Raw genomic sequence first — 26,410 nt, 5'->3', positions numbered from 1 at the left:
CGATCTCTGTCCGCCCGCTGGTATGCTCAATCCTATGACAAGCCGCCATTGCTAGCCCATTGATGACGCACAGTCATGAGCAATATAATGTACCCACTTTAGGACTCTGTCGCACTAACATATTTGACATTTAGTGAGACTTACAGTTAAATTTGTCAAAAAAGTTAATGTGACATGGTACCAAAGTGTATACATATTTATTAATGCTCGTGACCGTAAGTGGACGTAAATTTTATTATTGAAAATTAAGCGAATTACTGACTAATATATTTCATTACCATTATTTGTCACATATATAAAAATAATTAAAACTGTAAGTAAAAATTTTACTAAAAGTTCAAAATTTTCCTTGCAAAGTAAATATAAAAACATTGATTGTGGGTAATTTATTTTTTACGAAACGACCACGCAGGGTCGGATGACGTCAGCTGGGCTAACCTTGAAATGTTAGCTGTCACTTTGAGCATACCTGGATTTCTTATAATGGTGACAAGAAATGAGACAGGGATGCTTGGGCGGTTTGGACATGTAGAGAAAAGAATGAAAGTAGACAGAAAAATCAGAAATACTGGGTGTTAGTGACATCGTAACGAACACTGAGGAGGTTGATTCAGACCATGATTCTCAGTTAAAATCAAGTGGAATTTTCCGTCGCAAAATTCATGATGTTTTTTTAGTTTTTTTAAATTATTTTCAATTCTATACTTTTGCGATGGAAAATTCCACTTGATAGTAACTCAGAATAATCAGATGAATCATCCCTCTCAGTATTCGTTACGATGACACTTACACCCCGTACAAGTACATACGGTAGCCATATAAGTAGGTATGGGTGTTAGTGACACCGTAACGAATACCGAGGGGGATGGTTCAGACCATGATTCTGAGTTGATATCAAGTGGAATTTCGTGTCAAAAAATTCATGAAAATTTTTCTTTTCTTTTTAATTATTTTCCAATCCATACTTTTGCGACGGAAATTTCTACTTGATATCAACTCAGAATCATGGCCTGAACCACCCCTCAAAGTTTTCGTTACGATGTCACTAACACCCTGTATATGCGTTTTTCTTTTATACTGCTTCTTTTCCTTACGCTGTAGTTGCCTGGAAGAAATCGCTTTAGGCGATAAGGCTCCACATTGCTTGTGAATCTTTTGTTTCTTTATGTATTTATACTTTCCGTTAGTAGAAAAAAAACGTGGATGTTCAACAAACGGCCGGACAAGTGGTTTCTCTATAACATTATACCATTTAGCACGATGACCTCCGTGGCTCAGTAGTAGCTTTAGGCTCACGATCCGGAAGTCCCGAGTTCGATTCCCGGGAACATAATATCAATAAAACAAATGACAGCAGTATAAAAAGTGGTTTATTTCCTTAAAATAAAATAATTACTTATGTTATATTCAATTACATCTATAATATTAATTTTAACGAGCTGTTGGTTCACTTTCTTAGCTTATACACTTAAATCTTAAAAAAAAAACTAGCAGAATCCAAGTTTAAAAAAAAACTTTTTACATACTTCGTAAACGCTAACACAGATGTCTCCATTACAGACGGCGATACGGCTCACCTATCACGTTGGTCTAACAGAAAGCTCGGTGGGGGGTACTTAGTTCATCTTGCGATGTACCTGTGCCTACCCCAATTGGGAACACAGCCGTGAGCTTATGCCATATTAATAGCATGGTATAAGAAGACCAGGTATGCTCAATCCTATGACAAGCCGCCATTGCTAGCCCTTTGATGACGTAAGTGTTACCATTCAATTGGTATCTCCAACATTCCAAGGACGTAAATTTTATTATTGAAAAGTAAGTGAATTACTTACTAACGTATTTAATTACTATTACTTGTCACATGTATACATAACATAGCATAAATAGCCTATATACGTCCCATTGCTGGGCACAGGCCTCCCCTCAATCAACCGGAGGGGGTATGGAGCATACTCCACCACGCTGCTCCACTGCGGGTTGGTGGAGGTGTTTTTACGGCTGATAGCCGGGACCAACGGCTTAACGTGCCCTCCGAAGCACGGAATCAACTTACTTTTTGGACAATCAGGTGATTCAAGCCTGAAAAGTCCTTACCAAACAAAGGACAGTCTCACAAAGTGATTTCGACAATGTCCCCATCGGGAATCGAACCCGGACCTCCAGATCGTGAGCCTAACGCTCTTACCACTAGACCACGGAGGCTGTCACATGTATAAAAATAATCAAAACTGTAGGTAAATCTTTTACTAAAAGTTCAAGTAAGTAAATGTAAAAACGTTGGTCGTGGGTAATTTATTTTTTACAAAATGGCAACGCAGGGTGAGATGACGTCAGCTGGGCTAACCTTGAAATGTTAGTTGTCACTTTTGAGCATAAGTACCTGGATTTTCATATATCATGATTAATAGCATATTTTGGCCATGTAATTAATTATATTACAATAACTTATATCCTAGCAAAATGCATACACGTTACACAAATCAGTATCACTTAGGAATAATAAAAATATATACAGGGTGTTAGTGACATCGTAACGAAAACTTTCGAGGGATGATTCAGACCGTGACTCTCGAGTTGATATCACGTGGAATTTTCCGTCGCAAAAGTTATCATCATCAATTTAAGAGCCACGCTCTTGTCGGTGCAGCATTTTCCATTCCAGTCTATCAAAGGACAATTCCTTGACTTCCCTATAAGACACGACGTTAACCTTTTCTTTAATCTGTTCCATGTAAGCTCTTCTTGGTCTTCCCCTTCCTCTCTTCCCTTGTAGCTTCATTCTATGATGTTTTTAATAAATTCGTCGTGTCTTATTAGGTGGACGCAAAAGTATGGAACTGAAAATATTTAATATCCCCCTCAGTATTCGTTCCATTGTCACCAACACCCTGTATATTATTATACACACAAAACTGTTCATCTTCACGGCCAGTTCCTTTAGGGGTGGGCAGGTAAATATACGAGAGAATGTGTCCTTAGAGAAATTGTGAGCTTACGTTATGTTATAAAAACCAAGCAAATTAACTGAACACTTTAATATTTGCATATTAAAACCTGTCCACCCCGTAAAAGGAAATGGCGTTATGATGAGTCAGAAAATATTCACATCTGTGCGCAATAAAAAAATAAATAAAGCGCAGTATTATGATAAATTGCTGGAATTATTTAAACTTATTTACATAATGGCCCCGATTCCTGCAGACACATCCTAATTTTACTTTAAGTTATACCTGTCATTTTCTTATCCGCCGAAAAGGAAAGGGTCGGATGATTGACAGCTCCTAATTTTAGGAAGAATGAGTAAATGAATTAATAACCCGGGCGAATCAAAAAGGTATCTCGCTGGTATGCAAACCGTTTGACGTGTGCTGTCAACTTAATTCTGTCGGGTTACTAGCCAATGCAAAATTTTTGTAGGGCTGTTTTAGATTTGTGCTTAAAATTGACGTGTGTTCCATAAATTTTATGCTTGTCGATTAGCCGTCCCTTGCCTTTTCGGCGGATAAGAAAACGACAGATATAATTTCAAATAAAATTAGATGGTGTTTACAGGAATTAGCACCAATAATTCATCTAAAAATGTCACTTCACCATCTTTCAAACAAAAAAGTACATACATATTTTTTTCCTCAATCAGAATTCCTTCCGAAATTTCTAGAATCTTAAAGAGCATTCTAGAAGATACTAAAACTTTCTAGTATCCTTTATATTCTTCTAGAATACTTCTATAACATTCTAAAACCCTTGCAATAACTTACAATTCCGTAAAGCACATCCATTAATCTTCAAGAACCATTTAGAACATAATGGAACTCTCTAGAATGTTCCGGGACATGCTTTCAGTTTCAAGAACTGTTTAGAACCTTCTAGAGCATACTGGAACATTCTAGAATGTTCCGGGACATGTGTTCAGTTTCAAAAACTATTTAGAACCTTCTAGAGCATACTGGAACATTCTAGAATGTTCCGGGCCATGCGTTCAGTTTCAAGAACTGTTTAGAACCTTCTAGAGCATACTGGAACATTCTAGAATGTTCCGGGACATGCTTTCAGTTTCGAAAACTATTTAGAACCTTCTAGAGCATACTGGAACATTCTAGAATCTTCCGGGACATGCGTTCAGTTTCAAGAACTATTTAGAACCTTCTAGAGTATACTGGAACATCCTAGAATGTTTCGGGCCATGCGTTCAGTTTCAAGAACTATTTAGAACCTTCTAGAGCATACTGGAACTCTCTAGAATGTTCTAGAACAAGCCTTTAGCTTTGGCGTCTGAGGCGAACCGTCTCACGTGGACAATGTAATCCAGCATCACAGTTGCAAATGCCGCGTCTAACACGAACATGGGGATTTTACCTGGAAACGTAAAAAAACCTTCAGTACTTGTGTGGCGGACCCAACTAGTTGGCCACCTAGTTCCGCCCACATGCAACAGATGGCGCCACATTCAATAACGCAGTCTTCAAGCAGTCCTGAAACGCGGTATCGAAGTTTACGCAGCAAGACGCATATATACAACTTCCAACACAACACCGTTGGATCGTCGATCCCTAGTCACACGTTCAACTTGTGGCTAGCGGGGTACTATGCTCAGTTCAGCATACCCACGCCGCCAAATTTAATTTACATGTTTATAGTCAACGGCCTCCGTGGTCCAGTGGTTGAGCGTTGGGCTCATGATCCGGAGGCCCCGGGTTCGAATCCCGGTGGGGACATATCACAAAAATCACTTTGTGATCCCTAGTTTGGTTAGGACATGACAGGTTGATCACCTGTGAGGTGACTTATATACAGTGTGTGTATTATATACAGGGTGTTAGTGACATCGTAACGTATAAGGGAAGATTCAGACTATGATTCCGAGTTGATATGAAAATTTTCCGTCGCAAAGTATGGAATAGAACGGAAAATAATTAAAAAAATGGCTTCAGTATTCGTTACCGTGTCACTAACACCCTTTGTATGGCTACCGTGTGTACTTGTACGGGGTGTAAGTGACATCGTAACGAATACTGAGGGGGATGGTTCAGCTCATAATTCTGAGTTAATATCAAGTGGAATTTTCCATAGCAAAAGTATACAATTGGAAAATCCACCTTGATATTACCACTCAGAATCATAAGCTGAATCATATCTCAAAGTTTTCGTTACGGTGTCACTAACACCGGGTCAGAGCCTTCAGCGCTCCCCATTTGTCCGGCCAAGTAGTTAATGCCACCTGCGGCAAATCTACAATCATCATCATCAATTTAAGAGCCACGCTCTTGTCGGTGCAGCATTTTCCTACTCTCCATGCTACTTTTTTTGGGAAAAATAGGTCAGTGGTTCCCCTCTTGCCTTCCGTCCAAAATCAAATCTTAAATAAGTAAAAAAAAAGGTTAGATTATATATCTCTGCCTACCCCTTGGGGAATAAGTTGGACAGAAAAGGGTTACAAATGAGGAAGTGCTAGTAAGAGTAAGGGAAAAGAGACAAATACTGAGAATTATTGAGGACAGAAGAGGCAAGATGATTGGACACCTAATAAGACACGACGAATTCATTAAAAACATCATAGAAGGAAAGCTAGAAGGAAAGAGAGGAAGGGGAAGACCAAGAAGAGCTTACATGGAACAGATTAAAGAAAAGGTTAACGTCGTGTCTTATAGGGAAGTCAAGGAATTGGCCTTTGACAGACTGGAATGGAAAATGCTACACCGACAAGAGCGTGGCTCTTAAATTGATGATGATGACCCCTTGGGGGATTCAGGCGTGATGGTAATACCTTTGAGATCGCAGCACATAAGCCACTGGAACACAGTATGCTGTTCGATCTTGCCACCCTGTAGGTGCACTGTCTTCGGCTTCAGCACCCAGCACCCCACCTTGTTGTGACCTCTGGAAAGGAAGAACAAATTCAACAAATCAAATTAAATCAAAATCTTTATTTGTGAATACAGGTATACAAAAGGATGTTACATAAAGTTATTCATTCATCATCAGCCCATTAACGTCCCCACTGCTTTGGGCCTTCCCTATGGATGGATAGGGAGATCGGGCCTTAAACCACCACGCGGGCCCAGTGCGGATTGATGGTTATTAACGACTGCTAATGCAGCCGGGACCAACGGCTTAACGTGCCTTCCGAAGCACGGAGGAGCTCGAGATGAACTTATTCTTTTTTGTGGTCACCCATCCTAAGACCGGCTTTTGCGAAAGTTGCTTAACTTCAACAATCGCAGACCGAGTGCGTTTACCGCTGCGCCACCCAGCTCCTACTAAATTGTTACATATTATATCCTAATATAGTTACATATGTATAATAATTATAATCCTTTCGCCATTACGGGAAAAAGTGAAAACTCACACACACCACTCATAGACCAATCTAGAGTATTGCCATAGACAACAGACCTCTTTCTTTAGGTATACATTCGTTTTGTGGAATTTTAAAATCCTACAGCTATACATACATACATAAACTCACGCCTATTTCCCACCGGGGTAAGCAGTATAGAATTCCATTTGCTTCGATCCTGACACACTTCTCTTGCTTCCTCCACATTCATAAAAAAGTCATTTATTTATTTCTGAAAGTACATACTTAACCGTTGTTCGTGGATAGGACTTCCGGACGGTACTGAAAAGTATCGGCGTCCGAAGGACGTAATATACGATCCCGACGACCCGATTACTCTAGCCATAGAGGCAGCCAATCAGCTCGCGACACCAAACACTTCAGGACCCCGATACCGACCCCGCCGGCGTGGTCGACGATTTCCCTCATTCAGCGCTTATCGCTATCGACCCACTAGGGTCGATTAATTCTTTCAAATATTTTTCTTCTCAGACGACGCCCTGAGCCGAGATTCGCGCCCAACTGGGCACCCTCAGGCCTGTTGTCTTAAACGTTGTACCGGGTGAGAGCCTTCAGCGCTCCCCATTTGTCCGGCCAAGTAGTTAATGCCATCTGCGGCAAATCTACAATAAGTCACGTCAAAAAAAAAAAGGATAGGACTTCCCAGTAAGTAACGAGGATACTTGAGTTGGGAATGTCTCGCTACTTCCCTTAGGTCTTACTAAAAATATTACAAGTTTGTTCGTCAATCGCTTCATACACGCACGCCGGTTCTGAGTGAATGAATGAATGATAATGATGTGACAAGACAGAGATGTGGTGTAAAAGACGATATAGTGACTAGGATTGAGAAGGGAATGTTAGGTTGGTTTGGACACGTAGAGCGGATGAAGGATAATAGGATTGCAAAAGCGGTATATAAAGCGAAAGTTGATGGTAGGGCTGGCAGAGGAAGACCGAGGACTTATGATGACCAAATTGAAGATGTCCTTAGAAAAGGTTCAATACGATCTACTCTGAACCGGCGTACGTGTATGAAGCGATTGATGAATGTGGAGGAAGCAAGAGAAGTGTGTCAGGATCGAAGCAAATGGAATTCTATAGTCTCTGCTTACCCCGGTGGGAAATAGGCGTGAGTTTATGTATGTATGTATGTATAATGATGTGAGAATGAGTACAATAGGCCTTATTAAAAAAAAGTTAAAATGATGATGATGATGTAAATAAACGCGTACGTACCTAACCATGTCGGTCCTCGGCGGCCTGCCGGGCACGGTGACGCTGACGCCGGCGCTGACGTAGCAGTAGGGCTCCCCTGCGGCCGGGCGCCCGTCCCGGCCCAGGGCTGCGGTCCGCCGCAGGATGATGAAGTCCCGCGGCGCGATGATGCCGCGCCCGCCGCCCGCCGTCACTTGGTACGAGAGGTCGACGCCGTCCGCTATTTCCTGACGATTATAATAAAAAAAAAAATAGTTTATTTCTTAACCTGTTACAATTTATCTAAGTAAGAAATATAATTGAGAGATTTCTACCCGCATTGTGTTTGCACTTTGTTTTATTTGAACTTTAACTTAACGTTGTTGAATGAAACATAATTTTGTTATACTTCTATTTTTATTTTATTAGATTTCTATAATTTTTATTGACTTTTATTAATTTGAATTTGGTTTATGTGAATTAATTTAATGACATTTATTTAAATCTGTAGAACAACTAATTTCATAGGACCTTTGTATTGACACTTTTATATTTTAAATTTTATAAATTTTGCATGATTTATGTAATCCGAAAAAGATGATTCCGTGCTTCGGAGGGCACGTTAAGCCGTTGGTCCCGGCTATTAGCCGTAAAAAAAACACCTCCAGCAACCCGCAGTGGAGCAGCGTGGTGGAGTATGCTCCATACCCCCTCCGGTTGATTGGGGGAGGCCTGTGCCCAGCAGTGGGACGTATATAGGCAGTTTATGTTATGTAATCTAAATGCACGGTAAAGTATATTTTTTTGTAACATCTGTCACACTGCATTTATGGCAAATAAAGAATCTTATCTTATCTTATCAAATAAATAAAAAAAAATATATGTAAATTTTCTTTGTATTTTAAAGCAATGAAGAGTATACAAACAAATATTTTGGTTACACTTTTTTTTTTTTAGGAGGATTATACAGGTTGTTAGTGACATCGTAACGAAAACTTTGAGGGGCGATTGAGGCCAAGATTCTGAGTTGATATCATGTGGAATTTTCCGTCGCAAAAGTATGGAACTGAAAATAATTTAAAAAAAACTAAAAAAAAACATGAATTTTACGACGAAAAATTCCACTTGATATCAACTCAGAATCATGGTCTGAATCATCCCCCTGAGTATTCGTTACGATGTCACTAACACTCTGTATAGAAAATGCCCTCGGGAATTAAAGAGGCCAATAAATGTTAGGTTTAAGCCGTGGTAACCCAGTAGGTAGAATTCAAATTCAAATATATCTTTATTCAGTAGGTAACATAGTTACACTTTGAATCGTCAATTTTTACATAACGAACGTCTCATCCGCCTAAAACTACTGCAGCTTCTCACAACCTGTATAGCCGTGGAAAAGAAGCTGCAAGAAAAACCTCGGCACAGGGCCCTAGACGTTCTTTAAAAAAATAAACATAAAACATAAAATATTGGTATACAATTGAGTAATTTAGCTGCCTAATATCAGTTCTCAGACAGTTAATCCCATGCATTCATATCTTTTAAATAATCACTAACCTTATAATAACCTTTTTTGCAAAGTTTATGTTTAACTACTGTCTTAAAACAGTTGAAAGGCAAATTCTGAATGTCAATGGGAATCTTATTGTAAAAACGTATACATTGCCCCTTAAAACATTTAACAACCTCATCAACCCTGATTTCAGGGTTATTACTGAGCCGCCAAAGGCCCCTGACATGGCTCATGTAACGACTACATACTTACATCAGTAAGCAGTAACCGGGACCAACGGCTTAACGTGCCTTCCGAAGCACGGAGCATTATGTACCTTGATAATTTCACTCTTGAGGATGGTGGGGTTCCACTCAGGAAGTCGTGTGAGGTTATTCTTGAACTCTTCGAACAGGAACTGAGGTGGACAGTCCACTAAACCCTGCAACAAATATAATATATAAACTGCCTAATACGTCCCATTGCTGAGCACAGGCCTCCCCTCAATCAACCGGAGGGGGTATGGAGCATACTCCACCACGCTGCTCCAATGCGGGTTGGTGGAGATGTTTTTACGGCTAATACCCGGGACCAACGGCTTAACGTGCCCTCCGAAGCACGGAATCATCTTCCTTTATTGGACAATTAGGTGATTCAAGCCTGAAAAGTCCTTACCAAACAAAGGAAAGTCTCACAAAGTGATTTCGACAATGTCCCCATCGGGAATCGAACCCGGACCTCCAGATCGTGAGCCTTCGACCAATAAACGATACGAATGCTATCTACGTAGATGGATGTCAAACGGCTATTGGTCAAAGGCCTCGATATAATTCGCGTCGCGCGCGGCGCGGTTAACGTGCAGAGCCTACTGATGTACTTACAGTGAACCGGTACACCTTCCCGTGGTGGTCGGTGTGTATGGACTCCACCACGTCGCCGCGGACCGATCCTTTCTTCTCCAACCGCCAGTTCTGCAGGTTCAATACCCTCCAGGCGTCGTGCATGGCTTCGTCAGCTTTGGCTTTGTATTCGTCTATCTGAAGAGAGAAAAGATTCATGAGTTGAATCTTGCTTCTTTTCACCTGCCACACAGGTTGTGAGTCTCTCAGACGACGCTCTGAGCCGAGGTTCGCGCCCAACTGGGCACCCTCAGGCGTGTTGTCTTAAACGTTGTACCGGGTGAGAGCCTTCAGCCCTCCCCATCTGTCCGGCCAAGTAGTTAATGCCATCTGCGGCAAATCTACATAAGTCAAATAAAAAAAAAACAGTTTGTGAGAAGCTGCAGTTTTATGCGGATAAGATATGTAAATAATGACGAATCAAAGTGTAACTAGCATTGTCCCGTTTTTCACAGGGTCCGCTTATCTAAACTGAAGATTTGACATGTCCGGTTTTTTATAGTAGCGACTGCCTGTGTGACCTTTCAACCCTACAATCCCCCAACATAGTTTAGATCAGGGATAGGTTTACTTAAAACATAATTTAGACCAGGGATGTTTAGTTAGGGAGCTCCAGAAATCAGAATCATTTATTCAACGTAATTATCATGATTAACTTGTTGAAGGTGAATGTAACTTAAATCATAGAATAAGGAATAATACTACGTATACAACGGCAACTCTTCGCTCCCCACCAGCGGCTGAGCTAGGTTTACCTCACCCCCCCTTGAATCGTATGGCGTCAGATATCACTCACACAGATGCGCGTGTACGATAACGTCAATGTGTAGTGTCTGTGTAAAACGAGGTTGTTTGTATGAAGTGTCCGGGGTCTGCTTAAATGTAATGCACATTAAGTACACTCTTTGTAGACCCTAATAAAATAAATACAGCATATCCAACTTACAGTAAGCCACTCAGCTTTGAACTCCTTCTTCTCAACATCTCTGTTGAAGAGTACCTTCATCCAGTTGGCAATGGAGAAACCAAACTTGGACATCGCGTTTAATTTCTTGTCCAATTCCTCCTCAGTCTTAATGCTCTCCAGTTCTGATATGTGGTGCTCCATTTCTACATCGATGACGTCCGATGGCGGGAGAGCAGATGACGACGCCATTTTGTATTTGTTTTTTTATATTTTTCTTTTTTTATTGGGTTTTTTGGCTTGCTTTTGGAAGGCTTGTGCCCAGCAGTCGGACGTATATAGGATGTTTATGTTATGTTTATTTTTATCAAAACTTACAAGCAATTTCCTCCAAATATGCTAGTTTCCAGCTAGTCAAATCAGTTACTTTTTACTAAACGTCAAAACGCGAAATTACTACGGAATTTGTATGAAAAAGCACACTGTGATGTCATAGAAAAACGTGATAAAATGTCGGATTGCATTCTCTAGTGCGAGCTATGAGCGCTCCCCATTTGTCCGGTCAAATAGTTAATGCGGATAATCTACGATTAGTCACGTCAAAAAAAAAGGTAGGTGTGAAGAATTGATAAATTAGTGGATTAATGACATATAATCTATAGGATGAACTTATCGAAATCGATGACTACGAACGCGATGTTAACATTATAAGAGATAACATTAATCATATATTATTCGTACATTAGTCAGAAAACTGTTTGTAACGGTATGGATTTCTGTTATGTTGCAAATGTAATAAATGAATAAATAAATAAATAAAACGGCGCTAATTCCTGTAAAAACCATCTAATTTTATTTTAAGTTATATCAGTCATTTTCTTATCCGCCGAAAAGGAAAGGGACGGGTAATCGACAAGCATAAAATTTATGGAACACACGTCAATTTTAAGGACAAATCTATAGCAACCGTCTAAAAATTTTACATCAGTCAATAACCCGACACAGGTAAGTAGACAGCACGTCAAACGGATTGCATACCAGCGACATACCTTTTTGATTCGCCCGGGTTATTCATTCATTTACTCATTCTTCCTAAAATTAAGAGCTGTGAATCATCCGTCCCTTTCCTTTTCGACGGATATGAAAATGACGGATATAACTTAAAATAAAATTAGGCGGTGTCTGCTGGAATCGGGGCCATTAAATCAATAAATGTAAAAATGATTGATTTTCAATCATACTTTTTTATTTTGCTTATATTATTTTATTTTTTTAGGGTTTAGTCGTTTTTTTTTAATTTGGAACATTTAAAATCCCGCAGAATTGGAAATATCATTCCCGCGAAAATTTTCGAGATCTCGTCTAGTTCATAAAAAAATGAAAAGTTAAGATGGCTGAAAACGATGAAAACTACTTGTTTGTGATAGTGAAGTTAATTATTCTTTTCTCATCAATTTATTCCTTATTTTTCAATATTACTAACTAAATTATTAAGTTTTCTTTGTACCTAAATCAGCATAATAAAAAGAAAAAGTATAACTCAATTATTAGGTTCGCCCAATCCCGTCAATCTCGAATGGGATCTCATCATATTATGCTATTCATATTCATTTATTGCATGTCACAAACATAAATTAAGATGGAACATAGTTAGAAGGTACATGTGACACCCTGCAAGGGCACGGCAATATAAAAGAGGCGACACTAGGTGCCTTATTATAATAATATTACAACATCTAACTAAATATTATTATTAAGTAATTAGGTACAAAATTATATAATACAGTTATTTAGTGTGTGTACCACACCACACGTGTAAAACTTAATAACAAGATTAGAAAAAAAATGCAACTTAAGAAAAAAGAGATATCTGCAAAAAAATTGATCCCGAAAAATTGGACGAGATCCCGCGATATCGAGTTTGCCTATTCCCTAGCTCGCACTTAGTGGGCCGATAATGATAAGCGCCGTATGAGGGGAAATGGCAGACCACGCCGGCGGGGTCGGTGACGGATTTTCTAAGATTAATGGCAATAGACTCGCCCCATATTATGATCGAAGAGGAATGGTTCTTTACATCTCTGCCTACCCCTTCGGGGGTACAAGCGTGGTACTATATAAATTAGTACTACAAGTCGGTATACTTGTCTTCTGATAGCTTGTGACTCTGCCCACCCGATTACGGATTACGGGCGTGAGTTTATGTTTGTATTTCGGAATTAAAACACATAACAACGGGTCCTTACCGCGTTTAAAAGTATATCCCTATTTTAAACGCGGTAAGAACCCGTTATTATGTGTTTTAATTATGATAATAACCGCGTAAACTTAAATCATTGTATTTCGGAGTTAAAAGTACAATAAACGTGATAGATATCACACGTGTGAAGTGTTTCATTCATCATAAAAGGATAAGTCGAAAAAGTATTTTGAAATCATAATCGTTAACACTTAGCATCTACTTCTGAACCTACCTAATGTTAAAGTAATATAACTATTAAAATAAAATATGGAAAAAAGAAAAATGGAGTGACCTATCTGCCAACAAACTGCTGTGCAGTTTGGCGGACGGTACCGATGTACACACCTACATTTTTGAAATAAATATTTAAAATTTAATTTTTTTTTTTTTTACGAAAATTGTTATGGAAGAACGGAGTCACCTAATACAAGCATATCTATGCTTAAAAGGTGGCTACAAACCCAGTATAAACTATGTACCAAAAGATACTGCAATAAACTTATTTTATTTTTATTTTTTTTGACACGTAGCACAATTACATCTTCCACCAATTATTATTCTGATCAAAATAAAGAGAAGCATTATAGATAGCAACATTTCTATACCATATCTGATCCAAATATCAAGCAACAATTATTTTTATATATGCTTCTGCCATTACATTGTATTTTGGAATAATTATGCACCCGAGTCATGAGAAAATAGGTAGTTATCACGTTAAAGCTGTTCAACGCCATCTATATTGTTTTTGGTGAACGTAACATGGAAAGTCACTCCTTAACACCATTACTAAGGCCACCCAAACCACCAGCCATAAGGCCGCCCAAATTGTACTGTATTTATTGTGAGCATCAGAATGACTGCCCAATGCGACAGATCAGTTTTAAAATATTACTAACATCCAATACCTATTAGCTACTATTTAATACCTTTGTATAGATATTTTCTACCTAATTAATAAATAAGAAAATTTATTTAAAAAATGTCCAGTCATTCTGATGTCTGAATGACCACCCACATTTAGAATCTCCACAAAAAGGCTCCGAAATGTAATTTCGCCTATACACAAAATGCAACGATTAATATGTTCCTTTTTTATAATTTGTATTATGTGCATAATTGAGTTGTAAACAATTAACATTTTCGTTAAAACTTTTTTTGATCATATTTTTTTATTTGTTGTTTTAAAAATCTAAAAAAAATATTTGTTTAGGTAGGTACTGAATAGGTACTAAATTTGTGTATAGGCGAAATTACATTTCGGAGCCTTTTTGTGGAGATTCTAAATGTGGGTGGTCATTCAGACATCAGAATGACTGGACATTTTTTAAATAAATTTTCTTATTTATTAATTAGGTAGAAAATATCTATACAAAGGTATTAAATAGTAGCTAATAGGTATTGGATGTTAGTAATATTTTAAAACTGATCTGTCGCATTGGGCAGTCATTCTGATGCTCACTATTTATTTATTAGGTTTCCCAACAGACAAAAACACTTTTACACGCGTAACTTAACCTATATACAAATATTGGACTAGTGCTCTAGTGATGATTTGATTTGATTACTGATAGGGTTACCATCCGTCCGGGTTTCCCCGGATTTGTCCTAGTTTAGAGGGCATCCGGGGAGCGTCCGGGGAAAGTTTCATTTGTATACTGGGTTTTAAAGAATAAATAAATAAAAAAAAATTGCCGCGCGCGACACGCACTATGCTCGCACACCACGATCAACCGACGAACCAAGTATATTCACAACCAAGTATATGTTTTTGTTTAATATTTTAATAAGGTTTTGTTTTCTTATTTCAAGAATTAAAAAGGTGATTTATGACATTTTCAATTGTTTTTTTATTACATTGAATATGTTTAAAAGATCTTGTTGACATGTCCTGCTTTCGGACTCTAAAATCCGGGGTTTTCACGCGTCTTGTCGTGTTTTCCAAATTTTAGAGACGGCAACCCTAATTACTGATAATGTTTTTATTTAATATTACTACGAGCATTTAGTACACTGTATATTACGTTACACACTACTATCTTATATGACGCACCGACCAAGACTAAAGTACAAAGCGCAGAGCGATAAATAAATAGAATCTACAATTATCATTCTACAGTGTTGCCAAGACGAAGATTTAAAAATGGACTAAAGAAATATACAGGGTGTAAGTGACATCGTAACGAATACTTGATATTAACTCAGAATAATGAGCTGAATCATCCCTCTCAGTATTCGTTACGATGTCACTTACACCCCGTACATGTACATACGGTAGCAATACAAGTAGGTGTGGGTGTTAATGACATCGTAACGAATACTGACGATTCAGACCATGATTCTGAGTTAATGTCAAGTGGAATTTTCCGTCGCAAAATTAGTCTTCTCCTATCGTGTGGGTTGTGAGGTGGAGTACCCACCTCATCAACCTTGGTGTCAGGGTTATTATTGAGCCGCCAAAGACCCCTGACATGGCTCATGTAACGACTACCTACTTACATCAGTAAGAAGTAACCGGGACCAACGGCCTTCCGAAGCACGGATCATCTTACTTTCGGACAATCAGGTGATCAGCCTGTAATGTCCTAACCAAACTAGGGACCACAAAGTAATTTTTGTGATATGTCTCCGGATCGTGAGCCCAAATCTATTAGTAAAATACGTGTGTACGTACGTATCCAATTACGTATGTCCCCGACGGAGGGGTCATTATTCTTGCAGGTGATACTTAAAAAAATAATGTTATATCAACCAGAGGGTATGGAGCATACTCCGCCACGCTGCTCCACTTCGCGTTGGCAATGGAATAATTCTTCTTCTTTGCGAGTCGATGGCGATCGAAACTAAATTTTTCCTGACCAATAATTGGCCACGCTTACGACTAAACAATGGAATAATTAATAAAGAAAAGGACAAAATCTGCAGAAATATCTAAAGCTTGCAACCCTCTCCTCGACGCCATGTTATTAAAACTTCAAACTGGTTTTCAGTTTAAAGCCGCTTGATAGCTGTTTGCGTTAGACGATGAATTTATATAATTTTGATATAAAAGCTTATCAAACTGATTTGTAGCGCTTTAAGGCAGAATTGACTTGGAAACTTAGGTTATCATATTTCGCCTTATAGTAAAAACAACGAAACCGCCATTTAAAAAAAAACACATTTAGATGTGATTTTTGTTAACAATACTCGGATTTAAACTAATGAGGATCTACGATCCCTAAAAAAACTGTATAGATGGCGCTGTACAGTTTTGTCTACAGTAAGTAAGTAAGTAAAATGTTTATTTTTCATAACATAAACAGCCTATATACGTCCCACTGCTGGGCACAGGCCTCCCCTCAATCAACCGGAGGGGGTATGGAGCATACTCCACCACGCTGCTCCACTGCGGGTTGGTGGAGGTGTTTTACGGCTAATAGCCGGGACCAACGGCTTAACGTGGCCTCCGAAGCACGGAATTATCTTACTTTTTCAGACAATTAGGTGATTCAAGCCTGAAAAGTCCTTACCAAACAAAGGACAGTCTCACAAAGTGATTTCGACAATGTCCCCATGGGGAATCGAACCCGGACCTCCAGATAGTGAGCCTAACGAACTAACTAGACCACGGAGGCTGTTATTTTTTCATAAAAATACAAATAATAATAATAAAACCCCACAAAACCAATTTCGCGGTTTGTCTGTGGGTGTGGAGTTCATTATGAATGCAATAAATAATTGAGTATTGAGTACCTTTGTTATTACACCCAGGCACAACACATCTTCCACCCATTATTATTCTGATCAAAATAAATATAGGCAGCAACATAATTCTATACCTATTTATGTGGACCTATATCTATTTGTTCGTATTATTTTATGATATTTTTATGTTTATGGTAAATCGTATTAATGTGTATTTATTGTAATTGTTATAATTTTGTAATACTAAATAATTATATGTAAGTAAGTTTAAGTAGTATGTATCTATGTACATATATACCGCGATGTCCGTGGCCTCACTCGGCAGGGCCCGCAGAATACCAGCGTCGTGGCTCACGCCGCGACTTAAGCTGAGCGAGGTCCTTTTATTCCGGACTCCACCGCAGATGATCGGGCCGTCAGTGCGTTGCATTTAGATACTTTGTTTTATTATTATTGTTTTTATGAATTTGGTTTTTTTGTCTGTGTACTTATTGATTTCCGTGTGGTTTCTGTCCTGTGTTAAATGTAATGTACCTGTCTGTCTGTGTCTGTGGTGTCCGGAAGTAATAAATGTTTCTTTCTTTCTTTCTTTCTATATATAATGTGATCCAAATATCAAGCAACGATTATTTTTATGTATGCTTCTGCCATTAAATGATAGGTATTTCTGTATAATTATGTACTCGTGTGATGAGAAAATAGGTAATTAATACGTAAAATCTGAACAGCGCCATCTATATTATTTTTGGGGAACGTAGCGCGGAAAGTCCCCCATTAAAAGAAATCGCGGTCATAGAATAAGGAAAAAAAACGGCAACTCTCCGCTCCCCACCAGCGGCTGAGCTAGGCTTACCTCACCCCCCTCGGTCTTATTTTAGTCTTTAATCGTGTCACGATTTTAAACAAATCAAACATATTTTGTAACACTTGTCAAGTTATCAGTTATTAATCTATGCAATACAATGGTATTTAGTTATTATTCTGCGATATTTAGTCTATGATAAGCAGTGGCGCCATCTGTAGGGATATTATCTGTGGAGGTAGCACGCGATTGGTGAGTTACATTCCCGCGCAAATATAAAAACGTAAAATGGAGGCGGGAAGAAAATACTCCCTCCAGGGTTTGGGAAATTGGGACATCCATTCTGATGGTAGACACAATCGAGGCAAGCCACAAACAAGAAGGAATATTTATAATCGTATGGCGTCAGATATCACACACACAGATGCGCGTGTACGATAACGTCAATATGTAGTGTCTGTGTAAAATGAGGTGTTTTGTATGAAGTGTTCGGGGTATGTGGTCCCGTGGTTGAGCCGTAAAAGAAGCAAAAAGTAAAAGAGCTCCACTAATTTGCAGTGGAGCAGCGAGGTGGAGTATGCTCCATACCTTATAGATCCCCACAATCCCCGTTCTTATTAATCTTACATTCTTAAAACTATTTTTTTTCCAACCATATTGGATTAATCGTAATACTAATTTATGCTTGATTAACGCAAATTGTCGAGTGATGGGCAATTGACCTCAATAACCGGGTTCGTTTCCCGGCGTTTGATGATTTGTCAATGAATTAGGTCATTTGGCTTAGACTTTAGAGCACGTGCGCATAGCCTAGGTTAATGTTGCCCGATAATCGATTGAATATCGGTTAATAATCGATTATTTTCTAAGCCCCTAAATAATACAAATATCGATATGCCTATATAATATGTCACCGTCACTTCCCTTTATCGCGCGACACTAGAGCACAGCACGAAACTTGACACTAGCACTGTACTAACATTGCGCTAAACACTGCACTTGACACTGCTTAAAACACTGTTCTACGTCACAGTCACTTCACTTTATTTCGCGACACTCGAACACAGCACGAAACACGGCACTAGCACTGCGCTAAACACTGCTTAAACACTGTTCTACGTCACCGTCACTTCACTTTATTTTGCGACACTCGAACACGACACTAGCACTGCACTAACACTGCACTTTACACTGCTTAAAACACTGTTCTACGTCAGCGTCACTTCACTTTATTTCGCGACACTAGAACACAGCACGAAACACGACACTAGCACTGCACTAACACTGCGCTAAACACTGCACTTTACACTGCTTAAAACGCTGTTCTACGTCACCGTCACTTCACTTTATTTTGCGACACTCGAACACGACACTAGCACTGCACTAACACTGCGCTAAACACTGCTTAAACACTGTTCTACGTCACCGTCACTTCTCTTTATTTTGCGACACTCGAACACGACACTAGCACTGCACTAACACTGCACTTTACACTGCTTAAAACACTGTTCTACGTCACCGTCACTTCACTTTATTTCGCGACACTCGAACACGACACTAGCACTGCACTAACACTGCACTTTACACTGCTTAAAACACTGTTCTTCACTTTCACTTTTTCACTTCTTCTTCTTTCTCCCATCGCTTTAGAAACTGTTCTGGCTCTTCTCGTTCATCACGCTCTTTATATACCCTATGGTCTCAGTTAGGGAAAGACCATAACATAATTTTTACCCCGGAAATCACCGACTAAGGGGATGAAAGAGGGTGTGGAACACTAGTAAAATAAAAATAGTTCCAAACTAACCTGTTCTTGTGTCAATATTAGTTCTTCTTCGGCCTTTCTTCGGCGAGGACTGTGCTCTGGGGTCTCTACCGGCGAGAACCAATTGACTGTGGACTCCCCATACGTGGACTGCACGCCCGGAGGCCGCTGCGGGGCGAGCAGCGGTGTGCGCTCGGAGGCGCCGTGGTGCACTGTTGGAGGAGCAAAATATTCAAAATAACAAATTTAAAACAATTACATATACTTTTTTGACGTGATTTATTGTAGATTTGCCGCATGCAGCATTAACTAATTGGCCGGACAAATGGGGAGAGCTGAAGGCTCTCATTCGGTACAAAAAAAAACAAGGAAACAATTACACGAATACTTATACAATAATAAATAGAATACTTTAACAACGCGCACTTGCGTGTGTGTGTGTGTGTGTGTGTGTGTGTGTGTGTGTGTGTGTGTGTGTGTGTGTGTGTGTGTGTGTGTGTGTGTGTGTGTGCGCGTTTGTATGTGTAAGGGTGTGTTTGTTACAAATAAATTTGGGTTTAACCACCGATGTGGTCGAGTATTTGCTTCGCTCGTAACTCAGTTAATGTGAGAGGGAAATATAGTGTATGAGAGAGACAGAACTACTCACCGATGTGGTCGAGTATTTGCGTCTCTTGTAACTTGCTTAATGTGATAGGGAGAAATAGTGTGTGAGAGAGATAGAACTACTCACCGATGTGGTCGAGTATTTGCGTCTCTTGTAACTTGCTTAATGTGAGAGGGAGAAATAGTGTGTGAGAGAGATATAACTACTCACCGATGTGGTCGAGTATTTGCTTCGCTTGTAACTTAGTTAATGTGAGAGGGAAATATAGTGTATGAGAGAGACAGAACTACTCACCGATGTGGTCGAGTATTTGCTTCGCTCATAACTCAGTTAATGTGAGAGGGAAATATAGTGTATGAGAGAGACAGAACTACTCACCGATGTGGTCGAGTATTTGCTTCGCTTGTAACTTAGTTAATGTGAGAGGGAAATATAGTGTATGAGAGAGACAGAACTACTCACCGATGTGGTCGAGTATTTGCTTCGCTCATAACTCAGTTAATGTGAGAGGGAAATATAGTGTATGAGAGAGACAGAACTACTCACCGATGTGGTCGAGTATTTGCGTCTCTAGTAACTTGCTTAATGTGATAGGGAGAAATAGTGTGTGAGAGAGATAGAACTACTCACCGATGTGGTCGAGTATTTGCTTCGCTTGTAACTTAGTTAATGTGAGAGGGAAATATAGTGTATGAGAGAGACAGAACTACTCACCGATGTGGTCAAGTATTTGCTTCGCTTGTAACTCAGTTAATGTGAGAGGGAGAAATAGTGTGTGAGAGAGATAGAACTACTCACCGATGTGGTCGAGTATTTGCTTCGCTTGTAACTCTTGTGGTAACACTCTGAAGTCGAGGAACCACGCCTCGCTCCACGCCAGCGTGAACGAGGACAGAATGAGGAACACTTGGTACACTGGCTGCATCGCGTTGGGCCACTGTCAGAGGAAAAAAAAAAGAGTTGAAACTTCGACCCACACGAAAAATCTTACAATAATAACCTATACAACTGTCGGGAGTCTCATATCCCCATTTAAACGCGGTAAGAACCCGTTATTGGTGCTAATTCCTGTAAATACCATCTAATTTTATTTTAAGTTATATCTGTCATTTTCTTATCCGCCGAAAAGGAAAGGGACGGGTAATCGACAAGCATAAAATTTATGGAACACACGTCAATTTTAAGCACAAATCTAAACCAACCGTCTAAAAATTTTACATCAGTCAATAACCCGACACATTCTTTTACTCATTCTTCCTAAAATTAAGAGCTGTGAATCATCCGTCCCTTTCCTTTTCGACGGATATGAAAATGACGGATATAACTTAAAATAAAATTAGGCGGTGTCTGCAGGAATCGGGGCCATTGTGTGCTTTAATTATTTTGTGCAAATTGTGGTTGTGCGTGTACTTACGTCGAATACAAACACTTTGGCTATCAAAAAGGCGCACGTTCCTCCCGTTGACAGCTGAAACAAAAAAGACATAATAAATGTTACACATAATAATAACACAAGAAAAATATAAATTACAAAAACATAGGTAATAGGGGGCCGTCCATTAATTATGTGATGTTTTTTTTTGCATTTTATATAATAAGATACCCTGTATATAATAAGAGAGAGGTACTCACAGCTATAACGCTCCAATTATTGATATACAGTAACGCATAAAATAGCAGTAGCAGTGTAAACCTTGTTATCGCCATCATTACTATATCGAAGAGAGATTTCTTTATATTATAGTGTATTATCTCACTATTTATTATCTGTTCTAACGAGTCGCCTTTCATCTGAAAAAAAGAAACAAAAAAATTATAAAAAAAAAATATTGCAAAGAACATATTTTACGCATGTTAGCCCTGTATGAAAGTCCCTCATTGCATCCTGTATATGTCGTGGCCAGATCGTAAAATTGATCATTTCATGATGTGTTCGACCATTTCAGGAAATGGTCATATTTCATGAAATGGCCAACTTAAGTTGACCATACCGTTGAAACGTCAACGTTTAATGATATATCAATCAACGTTTGGCCATATCGTTAATGTAGGCGGTGTCCATGTTATGTGGTGTAATAAAAATGCGAATAGTCGATTAATTTCTTAGGTTAAAAATTATGTACTATTCGATATGGAAAATTGAATAATTACATTGATTCATTGATTATAATATCAATCAAGTTTTAAATATAATCGACACCAGCGCCATTCTCGGTGGATAATGTTACTAATTTTACGATATGATTGCCAACGTTTGACCATATCATGAAGTAATCATGCATTTAGTTACTCATATCGTTAAACGTTTTGTGTTCATTGATCTGGCCAAACTACGTCATGATGTGGCCAACGAATGATATTCTATTTCATGAAATATGACCATTTCATAAAATAATCAATTCTATGATCTGGCCACGACATATACACCCACTTCTCGTCAGCTATGATTAAGTCCCATGAACCTCTCATAAATGTACTCACCACAACACATATGAGCCACATTAAGCTGGTGAAGAGTATGTCAAAGGTGACAAACAGACAGAAGAACCTCCGCACTGTGGACATCTTTCCCTGAGGTCGGTGTCCAGCCACCAGGTCCTCTGACACCAGATTAACTGACTGAGAATGAGCTGGAGCAGATAAAAAAATAAAAATGTAAAAAAACAAAAGGATAACATGAAACAGGAGGAGTAGGGCCCTGTGCTGGGAGGTTTTCTGGCCACGTCTTTCCCTCAGCGATACAGATTCCGATGTGGTAGTAGTTTTACAGCTAGTTACATAATATGTAACTTAATTTTTGACGTTCAAAAAGCGCTATCTATGTAAGCCAATTTTGAAGAATAAATATTTTGGATATTTTTTTGAATGGTTTAATAATTTAAAAAAATATTTTTAAACACTTGAAAAAAAGGATTGTCGATGTCGAGGGACTTAAAAAAATATTGATTTTTTTAAATTCTTTTTTCCAGGTTATGTTCTCCAAAAATAATATAGATGGCGCTGTTCAGATTTAAAATGATAATTACCTATCTTCTCATCATTCGGGTACATAATCATTCAAAAATATAATGTAATGTAATGGCAGAAGCATATTATATAAAAATAATTGTAGCTTGACATTTGGGTCACATTATGTATAGAATTATGTTGCTATCTATATTGCTTTTCTTTATTTTGATCAGAATAATAATGGGTTGAAGATGCAATCGTCCCTGAGTGAAATAAAAAGGGTTATCAACATACGCAAAAACAAAGATGCATGTCTGTTATCCATAAAATTAGAAGGTTAAACGAAGGAAAATCTGTACAGCGCCATCTATATTGGTTTTGAGGAACGTAGCCTGGATACTGCCTCATTATCTAAAAGTATAGGTGGGTTTATTCCATGAACTTGATTTCCAGTCGACAAACCGACAGAGGGATTGTGTCCTCTAACATGATGGACTAATGTTATGGGCGATAGGCTGATCCCTTATCACCATAAGGTTCATCATATCCCTCTTTGGACTTCGTATCAACAGTGGCTGCAAGTTGTCTTTGATTACTTGTGGCTCTGCCCACCCCATTAGGGATTACGGGCGTGAGTTTATGTATGTGTATGGTGATTTCCAGTCCCTGTATTTACAAAGTATAATTATATTCTAATTTCTTTGTAATTGTCATTGATTACATACAACATTATTTCAATATATTGTAATTGATTTACTTGTAATTATCCTTATTTCAATTATGAGTAATTACGTGACATATTAATGACTAGCAAACACTTCAGTTGAGCCAACTGTTTTAGCGAAAATTGCACTTGATAAATTAATAACTTATTCTTAGCGGGCTTATACTATGTGTGTTTCTAACTTATATGTCTGTGAAGTTATTTAACAATTGTGTTGTCTTTATTTTTAGAGAACTTCTGGACTACAAGCATTGGACTTCCCACCGAACAGTTTTCAATATAATTTAAATGTACCTGGGTCGTTCTTCTTTTTTATCGACAATGATCTGTCCTTCGTTCTGCTTCTGATAAGTTATGTTTTAGAATTTTATTTCATGTTTTGATTGTCCAAAAATATAGTTATCTTATTATACTCAAAATACAAGCAAAATACTAATCGGTTCCTCAATTAGTTATTAACGTAGCTTGATCGTTTTTCACAAAATTCTGTGACAGAGTGGTAAATTGAAATGCTGTCTCCAATGAAAAGGGCCACTCTGTCACAATATTTTTTGGAATGCGCCTGCAAAGAAAAGTATGTTACCAAGATAAAGAGAACCACTAAATAGTCCTCTACAAACACATCTTTATATGATGTTTTAAAATATTTATTGCCGTTATAATTTTAAAGATGTTAAATCCGATAAATCGAGAAAATGTCTTTTTATTGTCGATAAAAAAGAAGAACGACCCACCTACCAATTAATTCTTTTAAAACTTTTTTTACTGTTTTTTTCTTCGGTGCCTTGACATTGGCAGAATCATCGTTTCTAAACAATGCAGCAATAAATTTTAAAAAGTGAAGTAAAGAACTCATTCTTACTATATTAATTATGTTTGCGACATGCATTAAATTAATATTAATATGACCACAGTGACAATGGAAATAAGGGTACTCACATATATTTCTGCTATAATGAGGATTAATTCCACTCCCTAGAAGGGACTCTGCTGCCTCTCTGGCCTCTCTGTACTGATAGTCTGTCATATTGTTGCTCTAGAAACAATATTAGAGAACATTAACTAATTACTATGTAAATACCAGTCACAAGTACTAATGTGTTTAGAATCATGTCACATTAATTTAATGGACAAATTGAACATGAAGTCTTGCTAAATGACAAGTATATAAATGAGACAGGGTTCTAAATTTAATGTGTAAACTGTTGTAACTGTACTTAAAAGTTTAATTATGATATACAAGTATGTGGATATACATAAGGTTATCTAGATACAATAATTAAACAATAAAGATTAGATTTTAAAAGAACTTCAGCCCTTTGAACTGTTTATTAATGAAAAATCTTTATTTTTTAATTTTTGCTAGCAATATTCTGTATAGCTGTATAGGTACCTCAGTGACATTTGCCTGTGTTTGCTGAATATATAGACGAGAAATAAAAAATGTATAAATGGAAATAAGGCTGTATAGTCTTTTTAATAAGCAACAAAGTGTTTTAAAAAAGAGTTTCATTTTGATTTAATTTCTGTTAAGTACTTTAATTATTTTATAAGCAATTTCGTCAATACTTCCAGTGTTAAAGCAAATTGAAATTCACTGTTTCATGTTAGATATGAAATTGAATGGGTCAATTCAGCAAAAAACTACAAAAAATTGGCAAAAATGAAAACAATGAAAAAGTAAATCATTTCACCTGTACATTCGTTAACAATTCCGTTTGTTTTTTAAACAACCATCAACAATTCCATAAATAACATTTGATTCTACATTTTTATTAAAATAACTGTTGTAACACATCCCCAACATAAAACGTAAACAGTTAGAATGTTTGAAACCAGAAGTGAGATAAAAATATGCAACATAACAACAAGATAAATAACTGAGTCACCTACATTTTAAACACAAACATAGATTTTCCCTTGACCTCTCAACTCGTGTCAACCATAAAAAGACCTTCAAAATTAAAAACTCTGATTTGTTTCTTTATTTATTATTTTTCGTATTTGATGGAAGTTATATAAACAGCCAAACTTATAATAAATTAACGAACAAAGAAATACTTACGAGCTTCTCAATGTAACGATACTAAACTAAAACTAGAAGTAACAAATGCATGACTGTATAAATGTTCACTTAAACACTAGATTGAGATGTATAAGTCTTCATCGTTGTTAAAATTAGACGCCGTTATCAAACAATATTCCCACTATTGTTATCAAATTAATACAATTAAAAATTTCACGAACAACACGAAAAGCCAACCTATCGTTTGATTGACGTTTGCTGATTTTTTTTTGTTTTGGTTTTCCCCGAAGGGTAAGGCAAAGGGAACTATGCCCATACAGCCATGTCTGACGTATTTTTTTTCTTGATGATTAATGAAATGATGAAAGGTGATGATGATGAAACCTAAGCCCCAACCCTCGGAGTAGACTCCTACTCCGAACCCCAAACGAATTAACTCAAAAGTCCGCATAAACTTTTGAGTTATGAAGCGGCTTCCCGGCACGAAGCGAAAATAGGCAGATACACTTTGTTCATTGAATACTCCAATATAATAACACTCGCGAATGTCTTCCGACTAACTTAATAAAAGCGATCATTAACCACAAAACACCACTTCGTATTAATTATTTAGATTACTCAATGAAGAAAGCAACTTGTCCCGTTCCCGTTTCCCGCCGAAAAGCCTGACATTTGCTGAGATTGACATTTAATTGTGTGGTGTTACGTTTCGTTTCTGATGCGTTAGAAACATGTTAGAAACTATAATTTATGTCTCACAACATAACAAAATATTC

General features: G+C 37.9%; 1 protein-coding gene and 1 non-coding gene across 6 annotated transcripts; one reads left to right on the top strand and one right to left on the bottom strand.

The window, feature by feature from the left end:
- Positions 1–1,353: 1,353 nt before the first annotated feature.
- LOC126378422 (steroidogenic acute regulatory protein-like) lies at positions 1,354–25,897 on the bottom strand. 5 transcript variants are annotated; one of them, XR_007568077.1, is made up of 14 exons: positions 25,674–25,897; positions 24,548–24,644; positions 22,417–22,565; positions 21,568–21,726; positions 21,350–21,403; positions 20,734–20,872; positions 19,371–19,540; positions 9,911–10,066; positions 9,367–9,471; positions 7,580–7,785; positions 5,768–5,880; positions 4,217–4,359; positions 3,937–4,006; positions 1,354–3,866 (listed from the first exon to the last, which is right to left on the bottom strand). XR_007568077.1 is itself a non-coding variant. In XM_050026776.1 (13 exons), the coding sequence occupies exons 2-12, from the start codon at positions 24,633–24,635 to the stop codon at positions 4,250–4,252; spliced, it is 1,449 nt and encodes a 482-aa protein (XP_049882733.1). In that variant the 5' UTR covers positions 24,636–24,644; positions 25,674–25,897; the 3' UTR covers positions 1,354–4,006; positions 4,217–4,249. The 5 variants fall into 5 exon arrangements, 3 of the variants coding, with proteins under 3 accessions (XP_049882733.1, XP_049882734.1, XP_049882732.1); XR_007568076.1 differs by having other exon boundaries at positions 3,937–4,359; XM_050026776.1 differs by having other exon boundaries at positions 1,354–4,006.
- Trnam-cau (transfer RNA methionine (anticodon CAU)) lies at positions 4,647–4,718 on the top strand. Its single transcript has one exon. It is a non-coding gene; the product is annotated as a tRNA-Met (tRNA).
- Positions 25,898–26,410: the final 513 nt, after the last annotated feature.

The sequence above is a fragment of the Pectinophora gossypiella genome, chromosome 26 (genome assembly GCF_024362695.1).
Source record: "Pectinophora gossypiella chromosome 26, ilPecGoss1.1, whole genome shotgun sequence".
Taxonomy (NCBI): Eukaryota; Metazoa; Arthropoda; class Insecta; order Lepidoptera; family Gelechiidae; genus Pectinophora; species Pectinophora gossypiella.
The sequence above is the reverse complement of the archived record's forward strand: the minus strand, read 5'-3'. Positions and strand labels throughout refer to the sequence as shown.